Source organism: Solea senegalensis, linkage group LG3 (genome assembly GCF_019176455.1).
Source record: "Solea senegalensis isolate Sse05_10M linkage group LG3, IFAPA_SoseM_1, whole genome shotgun sequence".
Lineage (NCBI taxonomy): Eukaryota > Metazoa > Chordata > Actinopteri > Pleuronectiformes > Soleidae > Solea > Solea senegalensis.
The window spans coordinates 9,726,496-9,750,176 of NC_058023.1; the positions used below are offsets into that span (position 1 = coordinate 9,726,496).

At 39.7% G+C, this 23,681-nt stretch overlaps 2 protein-coding genes across 2 annotated transcripts; one reads left to right on the forward strand and one right to left on the reverse strand.

The window, feature by feature from the left end:
- On the reverse strand, nucleotides 1-16,095 carry dok1b (docking protein 1b). Its single transcript, XM_044020189.1, has 5 exons — nucleotides 15,715-16,095; nucleotides 3,306-3,629; nucleotides 2,643-2,742; nucleotides 2,322-2,494; nucleotides 1-1,630 (listed from the first exon to the last, which is right to left on the reverse strand). The coding sequence occupies exons 1-5, from the start codon at nucleotides 15,769-15,771 to the stop codon at nucleotides 266-268; spliced, it is 2,019 nt and encodes a 672-aa protein (XP_043876124.1). The 5' UTR covers nucleotides 15,772-16,095; the 3' UTR covers nucleotides 1-265.
- A 3,310-nt stretch (nucleotides 16,096-19,405) lies between these two features.
- Nucleotides 19,406-22,143, forward strand: nagk (N-acetylglucosamine kinase). The gene is made up of 10 exons (XM_044020460.1): nucleotides 19,406-19,468; nucleotides 19,778-19,862; nucleotides 19,958-20,056; nucleotides 20,281-20,422; nucleotides 20,556-20,666; nucleotides 20,766-20,878; nucleotides 20,992-21,079; nucleotides 21,171-21,268; nucleotides 21,452-21,530; nucleotides 21,627-22,143. Exons 1-10 carry the CDS (start codon nucleotides 19,440-19,442, stop codon nucleotides 21,827-21,829), a joined length of 1,047 nt encoding a protein of 348 aa, XP_043876395.1. The 5' UTR covers nucleotides 19,406-19,439; the 3' UTR covers nucleotides 21,830-22,143.
- Nucleotides 22,144-23,681: the final 1,538 nt, after the last annotated feature.

Here is a 23,681-nt window from a genome sequence, read left to right on the forward strand (position 1 = left end):
CACACGCACACACACACACGCACGCACGCACGCACAGGGTGGGCCTACAATAGTTGCATGAATTTCAGCCATAATGTGGTTTTCTCTCAATCCACTCAAACTGGATCGACTATCTCCAAAAAATATTCCAGTCCAAAGATGGAAATCAGAAAATGTGCGTTCTTCCTGCAAAACAAAAACCTGCAAGAACAAAGAGCAGAATCTGTCCTCTTTTTCTTTCTTTCTGAAAAATATAGATGATTGATTTCATGTAGAATTAAAAATGTCAAATATCTCCCAAGTTATCATAAATGATATCTGGCGATCTGAGTGGTGCCTGGTGGTGCTGGCTATACCATGAGTTCGCAGGGAGACGTTTCTGTTTTGACACTTTGCTGTACAGCTCCCTCCCCTCTGCTTCACCATTTCCTCCCCAAATGTTGTTGTTGTTGTTATTCACATTGCTGCCCGGTGCTCCAGGTTTGCCGGGGGGCAGTGGCACCGGCTCCTTCCGCCCAAACATGTCCCTTCCCGGTTTGGGAGCGGTGAGCGGTTTGCGTCCCTTTGGCGCTGGCGGATGCTGTGTGCCGCGTCTCGGGCCGAGCTGTGGTGGGGACAGCCTGTGGGGCTCGGGGGACTTTGCTTGGGCCGCGGTGTTGAGATACCCCTCTGATCCTGACAAGGCTACAGCCTCCTCCTGCTTTCTCTGGCTATGAGGCTCCAAACGTGACTCACTGTAAATCGTCATCCCTAAAGTAGCGGGCAAGCTTGCGCAGCCCTCCGGTTCATCGTATATGTGATCTGGAAGAAGGGCAAGAGACACTCCCTCTGCTTGTCCCCCTGGTGGTCGCTTTTTACTTTTTACCCCTCTTCCTCCCCCATTCAAACTCAGAACACTGGTTTTCTGGTTCAGCTCCATGTTGATCTGGTCATACACATGTGAGTACAGGTCTGGTGGCTTCCTGTGGTTGGGCTGATCCCCTTGAACACCCCCTGCACTGGCCTCGTCTCCTACCGGCCGGAGCCGCGGGGTTGGCACCGGAGGGTTGGATGAATTACTGGTTTGGTTTTGCCCCTTGATGCTGTCCACCGGGTCAGAGTAGAGGCAGTCTGCGGTGTACAGAGGCAGACGGACCGAGTCAGCTGGTTCAGAATAAAGATGTGCGTGCTCATCAGCTGAGGATTGACCTTTCGCTGCCGCCTGCCCTCTGGGCGATCGTGGAGGAGTCGCACCTCCAGCCAAAACTCCCAACATAGCTGGTGGTTCAGGTAAACATCTACCTTTTAGTCCTCCTGCTGCTCCACTCCCTTGCCCTCTTCCTCCTCCTCCTCCTCCTCCATCTCCCACCTCTCTCTTCCCCAGCACTCCATCAGCAGACCCCGGTTTGCTGCCACCCGAATCTCCGTCTGCCTCTCGACTGCTGGAGCTGCTGCTGTCGCCACTTCCCGTAATGGCACCGGCGTTGCGTATGTACAGCAGCGACGGAGGGCATTCTGGGTCGGAGTTGAGGTGGTGATCCTCAGCCAGTGCCTTCTGTGACTGGATGGCCTGGTCCACCAGCATGAAGATCTCGTTGCCCTGCTTGGTCTCGAAGGTGAAATTGCCGGGACCTGAGTCGCAGCGCCGACCCGCCTCGAATGAAAACATCACCTAAGAAAAGAGACCAAGACAGAAAAAGAAAAGTAAGGAAAGGAAAGTTAGCAATGAATAGGTGTCCAAGTCTGTGACTAAATAAATACCTACAGATGTGTTTGAAATGCCAAAACAGGGCTGAAGTAATGGAAGCTAGTCACAGTTGCACTTGTTCCCAGTCATCGCTCATTTATCATTTTTCTTGGCACTCCTCTTTTTCCACTGGATTTTCATTTCTCAGTTTTCTCAGTAAATATTTTAATACTTCACTGTTTTCGCTTGCTGCTATTTTGAGAATTCAGCAAGCATTGATGTATGTGTGTATATATATATATATATATATGCGTATATACACATACGTATACACAGTCCAACTATGTGTCACAATTGGTGTCAGTGCTGACACACAAGTAAACATGGTGCATAAACAGGTGCTCTTTAAAAGTTCATCAGCCAATTTTAGGTCCAGTTCTCCTTCTCTGATGCATCAAAGTGACACAAACACATCCCCAGAGTGTAATGCTAAAGATCTCTGACATCAAGCCTCTGACCACATTCACCATTAACACCTTTTAAAAGTGTTATCATGCACTTCCTATCTATAACCACACATGATTTGAACACAGTTAACATTCTCCGCCTGTAATTTGTCAAAGTTTGTCAAAGTTCAATCACATCTGGAGACATTAGGCACTGTGCAGGCACTAACCCGGTCTCTGCCGTATCTCCGCAGCAGCTTGTAGGGCCACACCAGAATCTTCCTCTTGGTCTTGGGCTCCTTCAAGATCAAAATGTCACTTTCTGCTTTCAGCCAGTAGCTTCCTGCCAGCCCACAGCGCTCGGACGCCTCAGTGCGCTGAATGTTCACCCAGAACTCATTCACTGTGAGGAGAGTATAGGCATATCGCTGATGTTAACTTCAATTCTGTCAATTCCAAATCACCTCTTACACTGAAATACTTTTAGACAGGTACTTTTAGAGGTGATCAGGTGATGTAAGACCTACTAAAAGTGTTGTTTTTGTTTTTACCTTCCTCTCTGGAGTAGTAGATGAGGTTTTCTGACATTTGCATGTCCTGGAGTCCTCCATTAGAGTCAGCAGCAGTGCTGCTGCTGCTGCCACTTCCTCCCTGAGGACATACAGAGGTGAAAAGTTAAAAAAAATAACCATTCTTTCTATAAATTTTCTCTATATTTATTGCATTGTTTTTAACTGGCATAAAACAATGAAATACAAACAAAGATTAAATTGCAGCCTTTGCTATTTGCTCATTGTTTGTGAATGCAAATTGCGATTTTGATTTGGAGAAGTCTGCTCTTCAGATTAAAGGAGTAAACTCTAAAAGGGCAACAAAGACCTGAAGTAAGAGAAAAAAGAAAGGAAATCAAGAAAAGATATAAAGTACAAATGAATTGAGGAATCTTTTCTTCTGGTTTTCTTTTTGCTTCCTCTCTGCAGATATTTGTATGTAAGGTAAATGCAATAGAAGCTGGGGCCTGCTTCGACACGTGAGGGCCATTTATACATATGCAAACAATGTTGAAACTAAATATTAAGCAACAGCTATTCAGTTTGTTCCTTCTAAATGGAATTCATTGAGTTTTTTTGTTTGGATATGCACCCATTTACTGCAAACACTGTTTCCTAAAACAACCTGAAAGCAGAAGGAGAAGTTAGAAAATGGAGCGCTACCTGAAATGCGATGTCACACATGGTATCCATCCAGTCCTTGGCTGCGTTCTTCTCCGCAGCAAACACATGGTTCTTGTCGTTGGTTTCCACGCAGAAGGCTGCCATGTTCTCTTTGGGACAGCTCTCTGTCAGCGCAGGCAGGATGGAAATGCACTCAGAAAGGCGGATTATCTTCTTGTCCAGCTTTCTTGTTTTCTCGTTGGTTCCGCTGGCCGAGCCTCCGCCCCCTCCGCCCCCTCCGCCCGAGGGCGCGTCGTAGAATTCTAGACGGGCGATGCCATTTTGGCTGGCGGGGTACAGGACAAACCAATTCTTCTTCCATTTCTGGGGGCAAAAAATAACGCAGTGTCAAGAAAAGAAAACCTCAACAATAACCCTCATACCCTCCCAATGCCCACCCTTCAACTTCCCGATGAGGTCATAGTGATGTTTACCACTGAATGGTGGTTAGTGTAGGTACAACATGACATACACATACATGCAGAATATACATTCATACATGTCCAAAAAATCTTTCGAGGCTACAACTAAAAAAAAAATCATAACTGAAGGCGCTCTAAAGTAAACAGTCACTGCCAGTTTCACTCGCCAGATGTCACTACTTCATGTCTCCTCACGGTGGCGCTGCTCAAATGAACGAGGGAATCATGGGCGGAAGTTACCTGAGAGTCCACAGCGGGATAATGGCGGAGCAAGCTACATTAAGAGATGCTCCAGCCACGTTCAATTCATACACTTTATGCACTTTGTTCACTATGTTGTGAATAAATTGAGAAATCCTGCACTTTTCACTGACATTTAGTTTTCTTCAGTTAGACAGATAAATATGACGTATTGCTATATGATTGTCTTGCAATATACTGATTATCACAGAATGGTTGTATCGTGATATTATAGGTATCGTGGACATGTATCTCACATCGTTAGGCGTATTAATCAATAACAGGTTACCAAACAAATGACACTATATTTTTGGGTTTTTTTAAACACTCACTAAACAGAATAAGGAATACTATGAATGTAGAACTGCCCTGAAATAATAAATAAAAAATGGACAAAGGGAGAAAATAAAATCTTAATGTTTAAATTCTGTAGAAGAAGTGAGTCAAAACTGTTTCCGGGTCTTTCTCTTGCCTCTGCTCTACTCTGCTGACTGGTGCATAATGTAGGAGGCGTGTGGTGATAAATCTGCTGAAATTTGACTCAGATCAGTGACACACAAACACACACACACACACTCAACACACACACACACACACACACACACACACACGCCATTGTTTCCTCTCCATTTAATCGCCAGCAGCGAATCACAGTTACAGCATTAGTCACCATCGCTCACAGTGAAAAAATCCTTTTCCCCACCAAAAAAAAATCAGGTTTGTTTTGGTTTTTTTTTTTTTTACTCGAGCCACATGAGTAAAGTTTAATGCAACTACTAAACTCTTCTTATTCTCAAGAGTGTCACAGTCTACACTAAATGCCATAAATACAATATGTGTGTGTGTAAGAATACGTGACATCTAATGATGACAATGCTGGCTGTAACAAACAAAGGACACCTCTGTTCTCCCCTCCCTTTCCTAAATACTCCAGGGAACTACGGTGGCCTTCACCAAAAATGATATATATACTCTTTCACAACACGCTCTGCTATTTCTTGTTTTTCCCGCACTGGTTTATGCATCAGATTTATGTGGGTGAATCCGCTTCATTTGTGTAGTTATGTTTGTACAATATATAAAGATATTAAGCAAATATAAACTTAAACAAACATAACATATGCCAATCAATAAACTGGATTTTTAATTTAAATGACTGCAAGTCTTATGATCCTGCCAACACAGTAAATATCACATTGTGAAAGGTTTTTTTTTGTTTGACGGAGGCCTCGTCTTTCCCTGAGGACACAGCTGTGAGGAGGAACAGCAAAACAATGAGCTCTTCCTCTACAGCAAACAAAAAGCGACACGACCAAACAACATGACACACAACGCTGAACAACCTGACGCACAGAGGCGTTACACACTCCACACGTTCAGTGCTCACTCTGGACATGATGATGACACACTGAATATAAGCTTACGTACAGTCATCGCAGAAAGTGACATACATATGATAATGCAAAATGTGGTCAAGATACAAGAAATGAAAATATTTGGGAAGTCCCCCCCATCCCTTATACCATCTGGATATGTGTGTGTGTGTGTGTGTGTCTTTCCCCCTACATTCAGTGAGCGGGGCAGAGCCGAGCTTGTGACAGGAAGGTCAGCAGTTTAAAAATCATTCAAACCAGAAGGGAAAGTCCAGCCAAACACAGAAGAACAACTCCGACTAAATGCTCTCTGATCAGTGACCCTCTGTTGTTTTTGCTTGTCAGATAAAATCGAAAGAAGACGGTTCATCTAAAAATCCAACATGGCCTCTAAAAAGCCAAACAGATGTCAATACAGTGGCGACTGACAAACAGATCTGTTACAAAATGTCTTAGGTGGGACGACATAAGAGCTCCTTAATTAAATATTACATAATAACTCTAAATGAGTCATACACAGAAACTGGGTGGGGACAATTTAATGTGTTATAAATTTAAGATCACATTTGACAAAATTCAATAACTTGTGTATGCTGGATACAATTCCTATTTTTACGCCGTGATCCTTGCAGTAGAATATGGCGCATGGTTACTGCTTTTACACAGTGAAAACTACACATTGACAATTTGATATTTTCCAGAGATGGTTAGCAGCAAAACCTGCTGAATGTTTCCAGCATTTGTCTCATAATTTAGTGAATGCATAGTTTATTGACTGATAAGATTGATTCAATCATATCTCTTGGTAATATTACTTATTCAAACTAATATGAGGCGTTAGTGAAATGGCAGTAAAAAATAGAAATAAACTGTATATTGTGCACACATTTGTTTAGTTGGAATCGGGTTGTAATAGTTTGTCAGCATTTAAGAAACACAGAGCCTATAGCTATAGCCTATATATCGGTTTTCTTCGTAGAAAACAGCTGCCATCACCTGACCGCATTTGACCGCATGACACAACAGGAGTCGTGCAAATCCATTTTAACATGTGATTACTGTATTTGCATGATCGTTCTTTCCTGATACAACTGTCCCTCCAAAACCTACATGCTGCACATTTGCTCTAAGCTTTAAAAACTTTCTGTGAGAGAAAAACTGTCTGTAAGAGCAGAGGTTCATACATGCATGCATTAATGTCTAACTCACACATGCACCAACTGCCAGAAAGGACAGGAAATGTGTGGGATTGTCATCACCCGGGATTCACTTTGCTTCCTTTTTTCTGCAGCCAGGTGTGTGTGTGTGTGTGCGTGTGTGTGCATCTGTTTGTATTGTCTCTCATTTTCCCCCTGCTACGTTCAAGACCATCTGCTGCTGAGCACAAATGCACGTACACACACAAATAGACACTATTTAGTCCATTCACTTGTGTAACTGTCCAGTATACACACACACACACACACACACCATCCGCTGTTGCAATATGGTCCCTGTGAGAGAGTGTGTGTGTGTGTGTGTGTGTGTGTAAACAATTGTAATTGTTACCTCTTTAGGACCTTGACAGGATCAAAACCTGGTCCAAATGAGGCAGAACCTAATTTCTGTGAAACCCGTTCACGTTTATTTGAATTGTGGTTCGCTTCTGGTTAGATTTAGGCATTAAATGGTTATGGTTAATGCCATTTTTAGGCTGTCCAAATGAAAGGAAGTCAACGCAGTGTCCTGAGAAGAATAGCTGCTCAAACCTGCGTGTGTGTGTGTGTGTGTGTAACTCCATATAAGGCAGCGGGCCGTTATCATCCACTAATACACTGAGTGGAAAATTATGCAAAAAGGATGACAGGCATGCAGAGGGAGGGAGACTTCCTCTCTGATGTCCTGCCTGTTCATAAGAACGCAACAGAATTAGCTGTGATACACGCACATGTGTGCGCTTGTGTCTCTGCTTTTCAAAACAATACACGGCCATTCTGACCTACAAGTGACTGTGAAAGCTAAAAGGCCAAAAGGAGGAGGATCAACACAGCTTTACGTTTATTAAAACACTTAACATTTTTTACAGTTTTTTGTAGCTGGTTTTCAGTACTAGCTGCAGTTGTTACTCTCACTTCATTTATCTTAACAGGAGCCCAGTCTCGTTGGACCAAAAATAATCACCCAGGGTTTTGCCAAGATGAAAACCAAAAGCAAATCTTTGACTTTGGAAAGGAAATACATATTTTACCATTCTAAATTTAAACAATTATGTAGAATGTCAAACACAATCCTTGCAAATTTTGGAATAAAAAGAAGAATAAAACCATCCTTCCACTGAAATCAAGCGATGCCAAAAAGATTGGTTTGTAAATATCAACGTAATTTTCCTAAACCTACTTTCCTTTAGGCGAGCTGCATTTGTTCATCCCGGCAGTCAACAATGGAGGTGACAGAGTGATCTGTTGATAGATTCTGTGATGCCTACAGTTATTTTTCACTAGCCGAGTTCATTTGTTTAAAGATTTACATCACAAACAAATTGTATTTGGGTTTCAAATGCTTACTCAAATTGTTCTAGAATGAATAGTACAGAGCATGACTGTATGTGCAGCAGGAGATCTTTGTGAATTCACCCTTTACCCGAAACTTGTATTTGAGTAATGACAATAAAATTGAATCTCATCTCATCTCATCTTTAGCAGCTGTTGATGGAAGTTCAAGTTCTTAAAGTCATTCCACTGTCTGTAATTTCAGCTATTATGATTTCATTGTGAAGGTAGCCTAGATAGCATTACATATGACACTATCTATGAGTTTGTGTGCGGCATGTCTGACAAATGCACACATGTATCTTCGTTATCTGTCATATGACGCTGATTCTAATCTAAACTGCTCAACCATGTTCCACTGGTCACACAATACCTTGTCATGGAAAGGCTGGTCCTAATGAGGCAGAACCTCATTTCTGACGAAATGGTTAAGAATTAAAGATAAAGATTTGGTTAAGGTTAGGGATGGCAAATTCATTTTAGGCTGTCCAAATGAATGTAAGTTAATAGCAGTCCTAAAAAGGATAGCTGCATGAGTGTGTGTGTGCTTGTTTGTGTGCAGCTGCCTCACTCTGCGGCCAACTGGTAACACGTCACAAGTGACATCAACACAGACGGCTACTGTGCTACTCATAGTAACAAGGTAATGTTGCGTGAGGAGATGACAGGCAGCATCGGACGCCTTCACAAAGGCGGCTTTGACACAGCATAGCTCAAAAATATAAAGATGGATTTTAATTACATTTTCTGGGGATGTAGGTGATGACCCAAGGTAGAAATCAATCTATATATATATGTATATATATATACATATATATATATTCGATATGCTGATATTGTCCAACGCTTAATTTCCAATTCCGATATCAACCGATACCGATATATACAGGCTTTTTTTTAGGTCACATCACATGTTGGCGCCAAGTGCTTAAGCCTCATTAAGGCTCAAGTGATCTTAAAACTGCGTTCTGGGACACAGAAAAATATTTATTTCATATTTCTTTTCTCTGGCGCTATGTCCCGGGAAAATGCATTCTGGGAGAGACGGCTTTCCCAAGTGTTTGTGTCTGCACAAGTTAGAGTGTTCATGCAGTTAATGACTCTCTCGGTATTCACTGGGCGCAGTATCTTGCGCAATGCTATGACTGTCAAAATAAAAGTCACTTCCTGTTCTACTGACTTCCCTCTTCTCGTTATCGCTTACTGCAACTCAAGTGCGCCCCAATGTTTACCAAGCATTTACTCTCTTATTTACGGGAAATCCAGGCAGAAAACCAGATACCGATGTGAACCAATATCACAATAATAGGCTAATATCGGGACAATAATAGGATAATATCGGACCAATATTATCGCACATCCCTAACAAAAAGTTGGAAATAACAAAGGAAGCCTGATGTCATGGTCACAATCAGCTGATTCCAATGTATAACTTGTGTTAAAAAAGTCTTCTTATGATTTAATTTGTGGCATATATAACATATATCTTTGTAGAATAATGTGCCAGAAATGTAATAATCAATTTTGATAAGAAGGGGAAATGTTTGTGGGAAAGTGAGCAAACAAAATATAAGTGATAAGCAACAACAGTAATGAAATGTTCCTGACAGAGGTCAAGTCAGCATCAAAAAGATTAGCATGTGAAAATAAGAAATGGTTAATTGTGTCCTCACAATAGACTCAACTGTCCTACGTGTCCACCAACAATAGCTTCAGTTTTCTTAAAATGACATCACCGACACCACACTAACTAAACAGTTATCAAGGCTGCAGTGACAAATTTGTTTCATATCAGTACAATTACAAGTGGAAATTAGGTAGTTGTGAAAAACGTAAAGACAAATGAGTCAAAGACCTTTTTTTATCTTTGCCACACATTCTATTAAAGACCTTTGTTTAAAGAAAGTCATAATGACTCTCAATTGAGAATAAGCTCTGGTTGTACAAAGAGAACGACAACTGAAAATGAGTAATAATTAATAGTAATTACTGCATCATTGACACGTAACATAATCATCAAATCACATTTCTGAGGAGTGTTTTGGAGAAATGACAATCACATGAATCCATTAAGGAGTTGTAACTCAAGATTTCATATAAAACCAGCAGCCTCAGGGTGTGTAATATTGCTTCAGTGTGGATTCAAGTGTGGATGCAAAACCATTAGGTGAGCACACAGAAAGCATCAGTGCCAACGTCAGCATCAGACTGACAGATTGTTGTCGCTGTGAGGTGCAGATAAACTATAAAGTTGGCTGTAAATGTGTGTAGCAGATGCTTGTACACACAAGAGCTCGCAGAGAGCACGAACATTAATGTCACCTGCATTTTACATTCCAACACCATCATTTTATATTTTGATCCACTGTATTTCTGGATCTCTATAAAAAATACAAAAATGCTGTGACAAATGTTGTTTTTGCAATACCATGATGGCATATTGTTCTATCATTTTAAACTCACATCGCCCCACCCCTACTGAACAGTTGCTTTTTTCCACTTGACCAGCCTAGATGCTCAGTGGCCCCCAGGTCATTTGAGTTTGAGAACCCTTGGCTTATAGCAGGCAAAATGTATCCTGATTTGTTAAGATGTTGCTGAACTATTTAAATGGGTCTTCCCATGTTAAATTAAATGTTGATATATTAAAAATAGTCACATAAGTGATTGACTTTTAATAATGGAACAAATCATCAAATAATCAAATTGTCATGCCCATCCCTAATCTGGATGAAACTTAGTCTGGTGAAAAGGTTTCTTGAAAATTGTATTGATTGTTTATTTATTTGAGACGTCATCATTGGGTAGATTCTTAGCTAAATCTACAAAAGGCTAACATCTACATACTTGGGTGATCACCTGTCCATCACAAAAATAGAGACTGATCTGTCAAAAACTATAGACAGGATTTTGCTAACAGGAGGATCAACATACAGATTAAACATAATCTCCTTGGTGGAGGTAAAAAGTGGCTTTCTTACTAAATCTCACACATTGTTGTTACTCTGCTGTGCATCTTTCAGCCACTACATGAATCGCATGACGGCTACCAATGTGAAAACCAGAATAACAACAGCGTAATTCAGATAATCCAGATTGGTCAAGAGTTGAGAGATGCATGTTTTGAATGCCTCTGTGATTCTGTATGAGCATCACACTTCAGAGGAAGCAGCCAATATGATACATCTGTTTCATAGAGAGGAGGTTCAAATGTTTTTAATTATCTCTAAGGTTTTTTCAGGGATGAGAATCAGTATCGGAATCTATATCTGTTGCATGCTGTTGCATTTTAACCATGAGTCATGTTTGAGCTGTTTATTTCTTCTTTTTGTGAGACCTGTATCTATTACACATTTGGAGAGTTATTTCTTTGAAATGACTCAGCACAAATGTGTTATAAACAGCTTGATAGTTCATAAATTGTTTAAATGTCTGTATCGGAATAATATCGGTATCGGTAGATACTCGAGTTTTTGATATCGGTGTCGGACACAAAAAAGTGGAACAAAACGGAAAAAGAAATTCACCAGCTTTGGACCCCACAAAAGTGCTGAAGTTGCTGAATTTTACATGACTTTAAACCTAATTTTAAATAATTTGCAACTTTTTTTGTGGCAAGGTGGTTAGTAACAGGTTTTTTCCTGTGGGGTGACAAAGTGAGAAGAGATTTTTTATTGCTTTACATGCACTGCGATTACTTGATTATTAATAGATCACTAAATTAATCATCAACTATTTTGATAATCAATTAATTGGTTAGAAGCTTTTTTCATAATTGAAACAAGATTTCTGATTGTTTCAGCTTCTTAAATGTGATTTTTTTTTCTGGTTTCTTTATAACAAAGAAATCATCAAATCGGAATCATTTTGGCATGAGGACAAAAAAAGACATTTGAGAACATCATCATTTCCAGGTTTGACAAACAGTGACATTTTATCACTATCAAACGATCACTCGATTAATTGACAGGCTGCAACATCAATTAGTGGCCAACTTTTTTTTGGGTCATCCCATCATTTTCATTGATGCACTACAGAAAGCAGGAGGAGAACGCAAACCTCCACCAAGGCCCCACAGAGTTAACTCACTCACCACTTAAACTGAATCAGTTCATCCTGGGGCCATAAATCCCTAGAACATCTCATCATAATCCCTCCTTTTCTTTGTGATTTATGCTGCTCACACACAGACAGACAAATGCTGCCAAGAACATGAGATAATAAAAAAACGTCTTCAGTTAATACTAATATGAGACGACAGAAGCTGGAATCTCTTTTTTAGTAGGTTATTTAAATGTTCATATTGTTGTTGACTTTTATTAATCAATCACTTTGAGTACCGGTTCCAAAACAATGTTACGTGAACGACAAATGAAGCGTTCAGCTTTCTGCAAGAATGGCATGTTATAAAACAGCAGTTAGAGAGACTGAAGCAGAATCTTTGTTCGGAGGTTGCCGCTTCTCTCTTGAGTCACACTTTCCGACCATACACGTGGGAGCGAGCCTATATATGACTGTGTACATCTACTGACGATTGCATAATTCACCATACTAGCCTCACTCCAGTTTCAACACTTTCATATCAGCCAGCAACACACAGCTTCCTGTTCTATGCATTTCTCCATGAACTCATTTTTCAAATCTAGCTCTATCGCTTTTTTTACTATCATGCACAACATTTTATTTTTATTTTTTTGACCTGCGGATGTTTGCTTTGCTCACTTTCTACTGAAAACACTGCAATGAAACGGTGTGTTGTGAGAATTAATATGCATTGTGCAGTGGTGATTTCAGGACAGGAAACAGGGCCAGAATGTTTTGTTGGTCCATGTCATATGACCAGACAGAGCGACCGAGAGACAAAGACCCTCTATTTACAAATCTGAAAAAGATTAAAAGAGTCCAGCAATGCTCGGAAACCAGAGGCAAGGCTACATTAAGGCTATGGACTGACACTCCCACCGTCATTTAAACATGTGTCCTATAATATTAAAAAGGGTGACCACAAAGTTTAGATAATGCATGTTCATAAAACTGACCTCAACTCAACTTACAGCTCGATCAGTCCCTACTGTTCTGGTTTTGGTTGCTTTCAGTTATGTTTATTAACTGCTCTGGCAGCACACTTGCACTGTGTAGACATTGTTGATAGGAACTGGATAAAATCACGCTGCCTTCTAAAGTTTAAGTCTTATTTTGGTATAGCTATGGAGTAGAGGGCGTCCAATATGGGTTTTTCTTTTGTGAATAACGATATTTAGAAATCAGGGACACTGATTATCAGGGAAATAAATTATGCTAAATCCTTTTTTGGCCCCTATATTGAGCCAGCGTTCCATTTCCTACATGTGATCAAATTAAACTGTTAAATGACAACAAATAATCACAAAATTGCAAGTTTCAATGCAATGCTGCTTAATGACTAAGCAGCATGTATTTCTGAGAGCAAAAATGTGTGTCATTTGTAATAATTGCCCAAGTAATAAATAATTAATCAGTCAACGCTGATTACAAAAAAGGCAATTACTGCTACTGCTATTTGATTTGCAATATTACTTTTCAAGACAACTTCCTCGTCAATAATTTCAGTGTTATAGATTCAACACAAGACGGAGCATTACATCAAAATGTTAACTATTATATATTACATTTTAGTGCAAAGATGAGAGCTTAAAGCTATGAATGGTTTAAAAAGAAGAATCGAAAAATCAGAACAATTTTTTGATTGCAAATTTGATTTAATTTGAAAACAATAAACTGTATATTCTTATTTTTCATCTCCATATTTTATACTAGAGAAGTTTGTTATGTGATTAATACCATGTTGCTGTATCACAAGACTTTTCCATTTATGGGAAGTAAGTAAGTAATTAAGTCAGTAAGTTATGGTGCTTTTCCACTATACAGTTCTAACATAACTCAGCTCGTACTGTTTATCAGGGAAAGCACCTGGTACCTGGTGCTTTTTTTAGTAACTGCTCTGATGAGGTTCCAAGGGAGCTGAGCTGATACTAAAATGTGACGTGCACAGACTGCCGGCCACTGACTGGCAGAGAGTGTCGTCACTGGAAGAGTCATGAGTATGACGTCCGACACAGGAATCAAACCAAATAATGCCGAATTGTAGATCAGTTAAAAAGACTTAAAATCCTGAAAACATGTGTCAATCTCTAAAATTTAGCAAGGAAATGTCTAAAATCTCAATATTTAACAGAGGAATTTAGCAAACTATCGTGAGCCAAATCACAACCTGTTCTACCGTATTTTAGTTCAGTAACTGCGTCAGATGGAGTCTGTGCTCCGGTCATGCAGGAAATATTGAACTAATATTTTTAATTGACTGATTCTCATGAGTCAGCTCACCGCAGACAACTGCTTTCCGCGTCACTAGTTTGTGTGTGTCGCAGTTCTTGTATGACGTGCAGCCGTGCTATGACGAAGCGGCCCATGTTCAGGAGGTACTATATACGTGCCTGATACTAAACCAAGTAGAACTGAGCCGAGCCAAGCCAAGCCCAGCCAAGTCGGGCTAGACTTGTATAGTGGAAAGGCGCCATAGGTCAGTCAGTCAGTCAAGCCCCAAGGACTATAAAGAGTTTCCCATAGAAACACTTCAAAATCTTGAGGAAAAACTTCCAAGAAGTGTGGAAGCTGTTAAAGCTGCAAAAAAGGGACCAACTTAATACGTCATTACAGTCCCTGTTGGTGTAATGGTCAGGCTATCTGTCTGTCTGTCTGTCTGTCTATTGAGATGAATAAGAGACTACAGCTTTACCAGGTGTTGTGAAAAGTCACTAAGTCACACACAGCAGCCAAAGACCAACGTTCAAATCATCTCCCTGCGTTCATTTACTAAAATAAACCTTTGAATGCATTTTTGCATGCAGTGCACCCGGGTTTTATCAGCACATATACACTCCATCACACATGCACACTACCACCTCACACACAAACAGATGCACAGCAGGTTTACTCCAAAGCACCACATCATAACAAGTGCCAGTGAAATTCTCCTGAACCTCTCCCTCTCTCCCCTTTTCTCTCTCTGCATGCACTGTAGCATTTTACTTTGAAGACGCTGGGCACAGTGCTGTTCTCTAATTGCACCAATATGTGCTCTATTTGTTTTCTGTGACGCAAAATGCTACTTTCTGCTTAAGAGCTGGGATTCACATGTGTTTTTTTGAGACTGCAAGAGTTTGACGGGACACTCAAGCTTGCTTGACCTAAAGAAAAATCATGAAATGACTATAACAGATGCTGTGACCAGCAAAGCAGCTTCGTCACACTTTATCCTGGAAGTATTTTCACTTGTTTTTATTGACCTTTCATGGCTTTCTGGAACATTTCAGTCCCTCATATATTACTAATAATTAAAGCAACGTCGCACTGCTGTGCATTCTTGTACATCTAATGTTATAAAGTCTGATATTATTGGCTGTCATGTACTTTGTGTGTTATTGCCTGCATTCGCTTTATAAATTTCTTGTTGTCCTTGGTTTATCTTTGCTTTTGTTTCAGTGTTTCAAAAATTATTTTAATTGTAATATCGTTAATCTAAACATGGCAAATGTCCTAAATGTTCAAAGTTACTGGTTGCAACATTAGTCTAGCAATTGTGTTTATTCTTTGCTTTTCATACAGCTCGTTGTAAAACCAAATGCTATAGTCTATGGCGAAAAGAACGGTTTTATTAACATATACTGTCCATGCCAAATCAATTAATAATAATAACAATAAACTTATCATGTAAATGGTCACTGGCTACACTCATTTGTTCCTTTTAGGTCAATTCTGTCAACGCCACAACTGCACCAGAGAAATAACTGTATTTTCTTGGACTTACCTTTCCAAACTTTTGATGCTGTACATACAGTTGTCCCTCTTTGACGTGGGTGTCCATGCCCACTACCACTCCACGGACACGCTACCTCCACAAAGGCGGGATTTTGTTACCTGAACTTGGCTGAGGAAAGATAACTTTACAGGGGCTTAATTTTCTCCTCTAACTACTCACAACTTCCCCCTTCCCTCACTTCCGCTCCTAAGCCGTTGAAACTAGTGACGGTGGCGGACAATTAACGATGCCATGTTTGGGGGTGAAGAAAGTCCAGTCGCTGGGTGGTCCCGACTAAGTTAAGGGAAGTTTGAACGTTGTCGCCTGCCTGGTCCCTCACTCATCTGCTGAGCTGCAGCGGCACCGAAAATCACCTATCACTAGCATCAACGCTAATATTACTGCTTCCGATTGTGACTTTCACAATAAAAGCTGCAGTAACCGCAGTCAATGTGAAGTTATCGAAGGGTTGAAAAACAATATTTTTAAGTCATTAAATACATGGGCGTCAGACACATGTGGGGGACCCTCTCCTTCTTACTTGGTGGACTACACTTAACCTTTAAAAGATCTTAGGGACACTGTGTGACATTCCCTTAGCCAATCTGGCTGTGTTGAATGAATCTCAAAGCTCAAATCTGCCAGAGGATATTAATTTTTGGAATAATGTAGAATTGTCATCTTTCCACAAAACCTGAAACATTTGTTCCTAGCAACAAAAAATGTCTTTTTGTGCTCTTTGTGCACTTGCCAAAATGTGAATGTAGCTCCTTCCTTGTAACATTAAGGTTTATTTTCATTTGATGTCATTTATAATATTTGGCAAATTATACCTCACTCATTCATATGTACCTGTTGGAATTCAGTGCAATCCATAAAGTGTACATTTCCACAGAGGTTTTTAGACAGACACCTACTTTTAAGAAGTAAGTAAAAATAATTGATTCAATAATGATTTCAGAAACAGAATTAATCTCTTGTGCATCTCCATCAGTATGACTCTCTCTCTCCCCCACTTCTCTGTCAGATGTCTCTTATTCCTAGAAATTAAAGTTTTCATTCCTTCTTCACTTTTTAGGTTAGGTGAGCATGTACAGAAGTAACACTGTGAGACTATGTAACTCAGTAACTGTCAGAAAGCCACACTGCCACGATCAATAATACTGAAATTAGGTTAATCATCAAATACCTGCTGTCATTATGGTGTTTGCTACAACAGTACATCCAACAAAATGTGCGTACTGTTTCTTTAGTATGCAGTTAAATCTTCAGCAGATTAAGTGCAAGATACATTGTCTTTAGTACATATAGATATAGATATAGATATAGACATAGACATAGATTTTTTTTAAAAAATGTTATATTTATATTTTTTCTCACATCATTTGCATTTCAGAGTTCATAATCATAATAAAATAGTGGGAGGAAAAAAGAAAAATGTTTAGCTTTTCCTTGTATCTCTCAGCTCTGAGGTCAAATGCCAAAATCCAGACTAAAAACCTGAGGCGATCGGGTATTTCTGTAGCTGCCCCCTAACTTTAGAATGAGTTACCCATGGAAATTAAATCTGCCTCCACTGTTGAACATTTTAAATCACTTTTAAAGACCCACCTCTTCTCTTTGGCCTTCACTTCAGCCGACCCAGATACTTCTATGTAGCTTTTACCATTTTACCTACTTCATTATGTCATTATTTTTACTGTTTTACTTTTTTTTTTTTATTGATTTTACTTAACTTAGTTACTTTAACTTTGTAAAGCACTATTTTTTTATTAAACAAATTGAGATCATATATCATACATTATTTTGTTAAAATTAAATATTGGGCTGTTTATGGTTGTCATTTATTGTTTCTGGAGTTTACAGTTGTGCACCTATATTCTGAAATGACAATATCCGTTGATGGTAAATGTGGTAAATGTGTGAGGTTTGACTCAGCTGACCCATGCCCTGCAGGAGGAGTGAGCAGCGCGTGCTGAGCGCACGGAGCCGCTCCTCTTCACCCTCTCCTCCTCCTCGCTCTTGTGTAACCTCGCTGTTAGCTCCAGCTCTGACTCGCACACTGTTTCTAACTCAAATATAAATTATACATGTAAATTAGGGCTGCAACTAATTATTCCCATAATCGATCAATTAATCTCGATTAATCGAGTGCTTGTCTGGTCCGTAAAATGTCAGAAAATGTTTGAAAAATCTCGATCACTGTTTTTAAAACTCGGAAATGATGATGTTCTCAAATGTCTTGTTTTGTTGACAAACCAAAATGATTCGGTTTTAACCATTTCTTTGTTCTATGAAGCAAAGAAACCAGAAAATATTCACATTTAAGAAGCTGGAAGGAATCAGAAAACGTTTTTAATCATTGAAAAAACACTCAAACCGATTAATCGTTGATCAAAATAGTTGATGATTAATCGACTAATCGGTACACAAAGTGCGTTTTAAACATCACACAAACTTTCATTTCCAACGTGAACAGTTTTCTGTGGACTAACTATTAATACACAGACGTAGTTCAATAACAGACACATTTGTGAGTCGCCAAAGGAAAAAGAATGATAGTTATTTTTTAAACAGCTTGCATTGGCAAATGAAGCTGGCCTACAAATTAATGCGTTGCAGATGCCTCCTGCTGGCTCATAGAGCCACTTGAAGTTGTCCTTGTTTCCAGATGGTGCTGAAGCTCTATCAGTATTGCTCTTGACAGTGAGAATGGGTTTTTAGAACATGAGTCAAGGCACTAAATATGTTTGTAATTGGCCAAGTTTCCTTCTCGAGACTGAAAGTGTGCGTTCTCGTCCTGTCTCTCCTTTGTTTGTTTCTCCTTTGTCAGTTCCGTTAAACAAAATGTGAAATAAAGTATGAATAATAAATATGTTTCGTAATTAACTTTTAAATTGCTGTAAAATATGTACGATAGATTTTAAGAAATAAAAAAAAGGAATAAAACATTTAAATGGCATTTAAATTAGTCAGGCGCTCAGCATGTACAAGCCTAACATTTCAGTATTTATACTCAATGTTAATCTGTTCATTTTAATTCATAAAACTGTTATTTAGGTTGATGGATAATTACTGTATGTACTTTGAAAGTGAGGCTGAACTTTTTAAATATGACATGGAGCCCAGATGTAATAACCACATGCATGTGTTGAAATGATTTATTTTTTTTATTTTTTTTTTATTTTTTTATATTGTTTTGTATGAAAACAGTAAATTATTGATCCTATTCTTGTGTGTTGATCACAGTTGAGATTTAAGGTTTGGGTGTGGACGTCAGATGATTTATTTTTTAGAATGGCTGCATGAAAAACAATCATATATTGAGTCAAATACAGTTTTAACATTTTAACCTACAGTTAATAGTTACTGATACGTTTTGATATTTTGACATTTAAAACATAAAAAAAGCAGTGAAAGTATAGCTACTTGCAATAAAAAAAAATCTAATAATAGGTCATTTTCCGAAAGAATGCCTTTTATTTTTCTTTTAAATTGTGTTCATTAAACTTCATGTATGAAATAATCAGTTAATTTACTGTGGCTAAAAGCTTTACTTCCCTAATTTGGAACTAAAACGTGATCATTGTTGACATTTGAACGTTGGTCCTTAGTAAAACGGACAAATTACTGCCATCTACTGGCATCAAACTTGTATTGCATATGGGAGTTCATATTTTCTCGTTCGAGTTCTCGCGATATTTGCGCAGGACATAAACAGGAACCGTGGCGTCATGGCATCCGTGTTCGGCGGAGTAGAAGGGTGAGAAACAGTGGAAATATCACATATAGTGTGCAAATATTTATGTATTATTATATTATGACAACGTATCACATCTAATGTAACACACATTGTACTATTACATTCGTATTTATGCAGTTGTCACACTGTCCCAGTCTGAGGGTTAGTGTGTCTCGTGATCATTATCACTTTAAGGCAGGCTTTCGGGAATTATGTGCATTTTAAATATGATAATTAAAGTGGCATTTGTGTATCTTTCCTTCATGTCTCCATCTTTCACGTATGCCTTGTATGAATGGTTTTCTGTTTGTATCACTGCTCTCTTTCAAGTGGAGGGACTCATTCTAAGGCGGTTGTGGTGTCAGGTGATGGGAAAATCCTGGCAGAGACACAGGGGCCATCTACCAATCACTGGGTGAGATGGAGGCAGTTTGGAGTGGACATTTCATTTTAAAACAAGTACAAAAACGGATTATGCCAAGACATTTGTGTGTGTGTGTGTTTTTGAAGTTGGTGGGGGTGGACAAATGTATTGAAACCATCAACGATATGGTCCAGAGAGCCAAGGTGGAGGCAGGACTGGATCCAAACACACCACTGTGCTCACTGGTCAGTCACACTAATGTCAAGTACACAATACATGTATGCAATTTTAATAACGCACAACAAGAGTATTTAATAAAGAATCTATTGCTGTTTTAAATTCTGAATCTGTAACCAGATCACCACCACCTGGACAAAACCAGAATGTTTCATCCAGATCTGCTTTTAACATAGTATGCTTGACACAGGCAATAAATACATGTTCTCTATGTGTGTGTGTGTATACACAGGGCATGTCTCTAAGTGGAGGGGAGCAAAAGGAGGCCATTGACAAACTCATCGCTCAAATGAAGGAACGCTTCCCCAGTCTCAGTCAACACTACTTCATCACCACTGATGCCATCGGTGCCATGGCAACAGCCAGCAATTGTGGTAACAAACCATTTTGTTTAACTACAAAGTGCCAAAGTTGTTGGTATTGGTGGTGGAGGTGATGGCTCCATTCACACTGAACATACAGTGTGTATACATAAGAATTCTCAAACTGCCTGTTTTTCTTCTGCAGGAGGCATCGTATTGATATCTGGAACCGGCTCGAACTGCAAGTTAGTCAATCCTGATAGCTCACAGATCGGCTGTGGCGGCTGGGGTCACCTGATGGGTGATGAGGGATCAGGTAACCATGGCAGCAGACAAACAGCACCCAAAACATAGACAAGCTGCATATTTAGAGTGTTGGAAAATGTTGGGTTTAATTTATCTTTCTGACTGTCAGCGTTCTGGATCGCTCACCTGGCAGTGAAGACGGTGTTTGATGCCAAGGACCACCTGGTCGCTCCTCCTCATGACGTAAACTATGTCAGAAAAGCCATGGAGGAATATTTCCAGGTCAGACATTTAACAACAGATGATATTAAATCAAGATTGAGCAGTAAAGTGCTGAGGAAGCATAATCACAAACATTTAGCCTGACTGCATAAAAAAATTCAAATTCATCCCAGGTGTCAGATCTGATGGGCATGCTGCCACATCTCTACAGAAACTTCCAGAAGTCGCACTTTGCTGGTTTCTGCAAGAAGCTGGCTGAAGGTCAGTGGTGCATCACTGCCTGCTATGTTTTTTTGAAGAGAAAATGAAAAGCAAGTGAGTAAAGTAAAATGAAAAAAAAACCTCTGTTTAGGTGCAGAGGCAGGAGACGCTCTGTGTCGGTACATGTTCACTCGGGCTGGGAGAGTCCTGGGGAAACATGTGGTAGCTGTGTTACCTGCTGCACAAGCGGTAAAGTCCTGACACACACACACAGACACACAAAATCATTTTGAGTATGTATTGTAATGTGTAATTTACCACAGATGTAAGGGGCTGACAAAACTTAAAAATGGACATTGAAAGTGCTTAAAAAGTGCTTGAATCTGACCCTAGAACAGGTGTATTAACCCTGACACTGACTTCTTTTGACAGCCTCTGTTGACCAGTGACCGCGGCCTGCCCATCCTGTGTGTTGGTTCAGTGTGGAAGAGCTGGGAGCTTCTGAAGCCTGGTCAGTGTTTCATGATCTCACACCTCTGAAAGAAATGAAGGAAACACAGTTAAGAGTTCTTGTTCTCAGCTCCCGTGTCTCTCTGTGTCTCACCAGGTTTCACTGAAGTGTTGGACGACTTTGCATCGTCTGGCAATTTCAATGGCCACTTCCATGGCTACAGTCTTCTGATTTTGCAGCAGTCTTCTGCGCTCGGCGGTGCTAGTCTTGGGGCTCAGAATTTGGGCATCACACTAACCATGGATTACTCAGCCAATGCCAACGTCTTCTACCGACACACCTTCAGCAGCAGTCAATGAGAATGTGTGCGGTCATTAATGATACAGACGATTGTGTAACTATGGTGAAACACCTAAATCATTCTCAGTACATGATAAAAAAGACAGTGGTTGAAAATAATCCACATAATGGAGGTTCTGAAGGCAGCGTGGTGGTTTTCCCAACCAAAGAAACTTTGTTTACGTTCATTATACTATCACTTCACTTTTTTACTTTTGTAAAATTGTTTACATCTGACTTTTATAAGAATCAACAATGTTTACTTGACAGAAAATGACGGTTCAGTGTTGTGAGTCTCTGATTACCATTATGATTAAAGTAAGATTGAACATCAGCATGTCATTCATTCTTTCAACGGCCTTTGGACACTTTTGTGTTTGACCAGTAGGTGTTGCTATAACATTCACTCACTCACTCACTCATCTTCTACTGCCTTATCTTCTACCCAGCTATTACAATTAAATTTAAAAAATCCAATTAACCTTTATTTTATACCCGGGACAATGCATTGTGCTTTATGAAGACATATAGTAGCACTAAAAAGAATAATATGACAAGTTCGTGGAGCCACAAATCTCACTGCATCACTTATTGAATCACTCTATTGGGTTGATATATACTGATGAATGTAGACAAAAGCCAGTTGACTTTATATAGTTGGGTCAAACCTCACATTTAATGATTGCTCTAGCTACAACAACCCAAAGTTTGACAAAGCAGCAGAGCGTCTTCTTTCACACACCCACATGCACTTACATGAGCAGTCCTTTTCTGCACGAGGCCGTGGTCAGACTTCACTTGTGCTTGTGATTCTTGGTTCTGTCGCCTCAGGATACAGAAGCAGAGGATGAGTCATAACACAGCAGTAAACTGTCCACTGGCAGCCACACAGGGGAAATAATTAAAACATGTGTGCGTGCTTGTTTTGTTTTCATGTGCATGCAGCAGAGCAGAGGAGAAAGACTGTACATAAAATGTGTTGCATTTAACTGTATCCTGCATTTTAACATTGTTAATTGACCTAAACTACTGCAATAACTGTAGTTAATGACCTGCAATTTAATCCAAAACTGAGTTTCTGTTTAATTTTTTTATGTAAATTTTTCAACATGTCTAAGCTGCTGCAGCTGAACAGGTGTAATCTATTGTACATTTATATACAAACACACTGAGCAGTGACTGGCAGGTTTGCTTGCAGTGTGACACCTCTCTGTCAAACTTCTAGATGCTGGTGTGTCTTCTTCTCTTGAGGAAGCTCTTCTAATTGACAGTGAGAAAGTGGCAGAAAAACATGAACCAGTGCTTTACCTGAGTTTCTGCAGGACTTCAGACAGGGGAAAACAACCCAGTAGATAGCCACTCTATTCCATTCCAATATGTAGACCTGCTTGTTAGCGTTTCAGCACTTTATGTAACCATAACCATTATGTGACAGTGGATGAAACATTACGTTCCCTGTTATTGTTGATCTTACAAATACAACTTTCCTGGGTTTATTTTAAATGTGACAAAGGATTGACAACAAGGCACTTGTCTTTATGATCTTTATTTATCTTTTTTCATTATTTTTGTTTGTATTGAAATTCATACTCTGTGTCTTGTGGACCTCTTTTTCTTTAACGGCTTCTGTCGTCCTCTAACTCAAAACAAAATCACCAAAAATGATTTCATGTTGTACGATCCACCTGGCGGACATTTCCTACAGGCTTCACCAGGGTGCCATTCGACAGCTGTGGTCCAACACTGCGTGAGGAAGTTCCCTTTTCACCACACAGTCACTGTTGCGTGGCTCAATAAACACTAGAGTACTTGACATGCTGAAAATTCTGAAAGCTGCATGGATGGACTGACGTGCTTACCGCAGTACAAGTG

What these genes read in the sequence shown, in the direction of transcription:
- dok1b (XM_044020189.1), bottom strand. Translation starts at nt 15,771, where the DNA reads ATGGACACCCACGTCAAAGAGGGACAACTGTATGTACAGCATCAAAAG. An exon ending in TGTGTGACATCGCATTTCAG is followed by an intron (nt 2,743 to 3,305) that starts GTAGCGCTCCAT and finishes GTATGTCCTCAG; the next exon opens with GGAGGAAGTGGCAGCAGCAG. An exon ending in GGAGATACGGCAGAGACCGG is followed by an intron (nt 1,631 to 2,321) that starts GTTAGTGCCTGC and finishes CTCTTTTCTTAG; the next exon opens with GTGATGTTTTCATTCGAGGC.
- nagk (XM_044020460.1), top strand. Translation starts at nt 19,440, where the DNA reads ATGGCATCCGTGTTCGGCGGAGTAGAAGG. An exon ending in GGCAACAGCCAGCAATTGTG is followed by an intron (nt 20,423 to 20,555) that starts GTAACAAACCAT and finishes TTTCTTCTGCAG; the next exon opens with GAGGCATCGTATTGATATCT. An exon ending in TGTTACCTGCTGCACAAGCG is followed by an intron (nt 21,269 to 21,451) that starts GTAAAGTCCTGA and finishes TTCTTTTGACAG; the next exon opens with CCTCTGTTGACCAGTGACCG.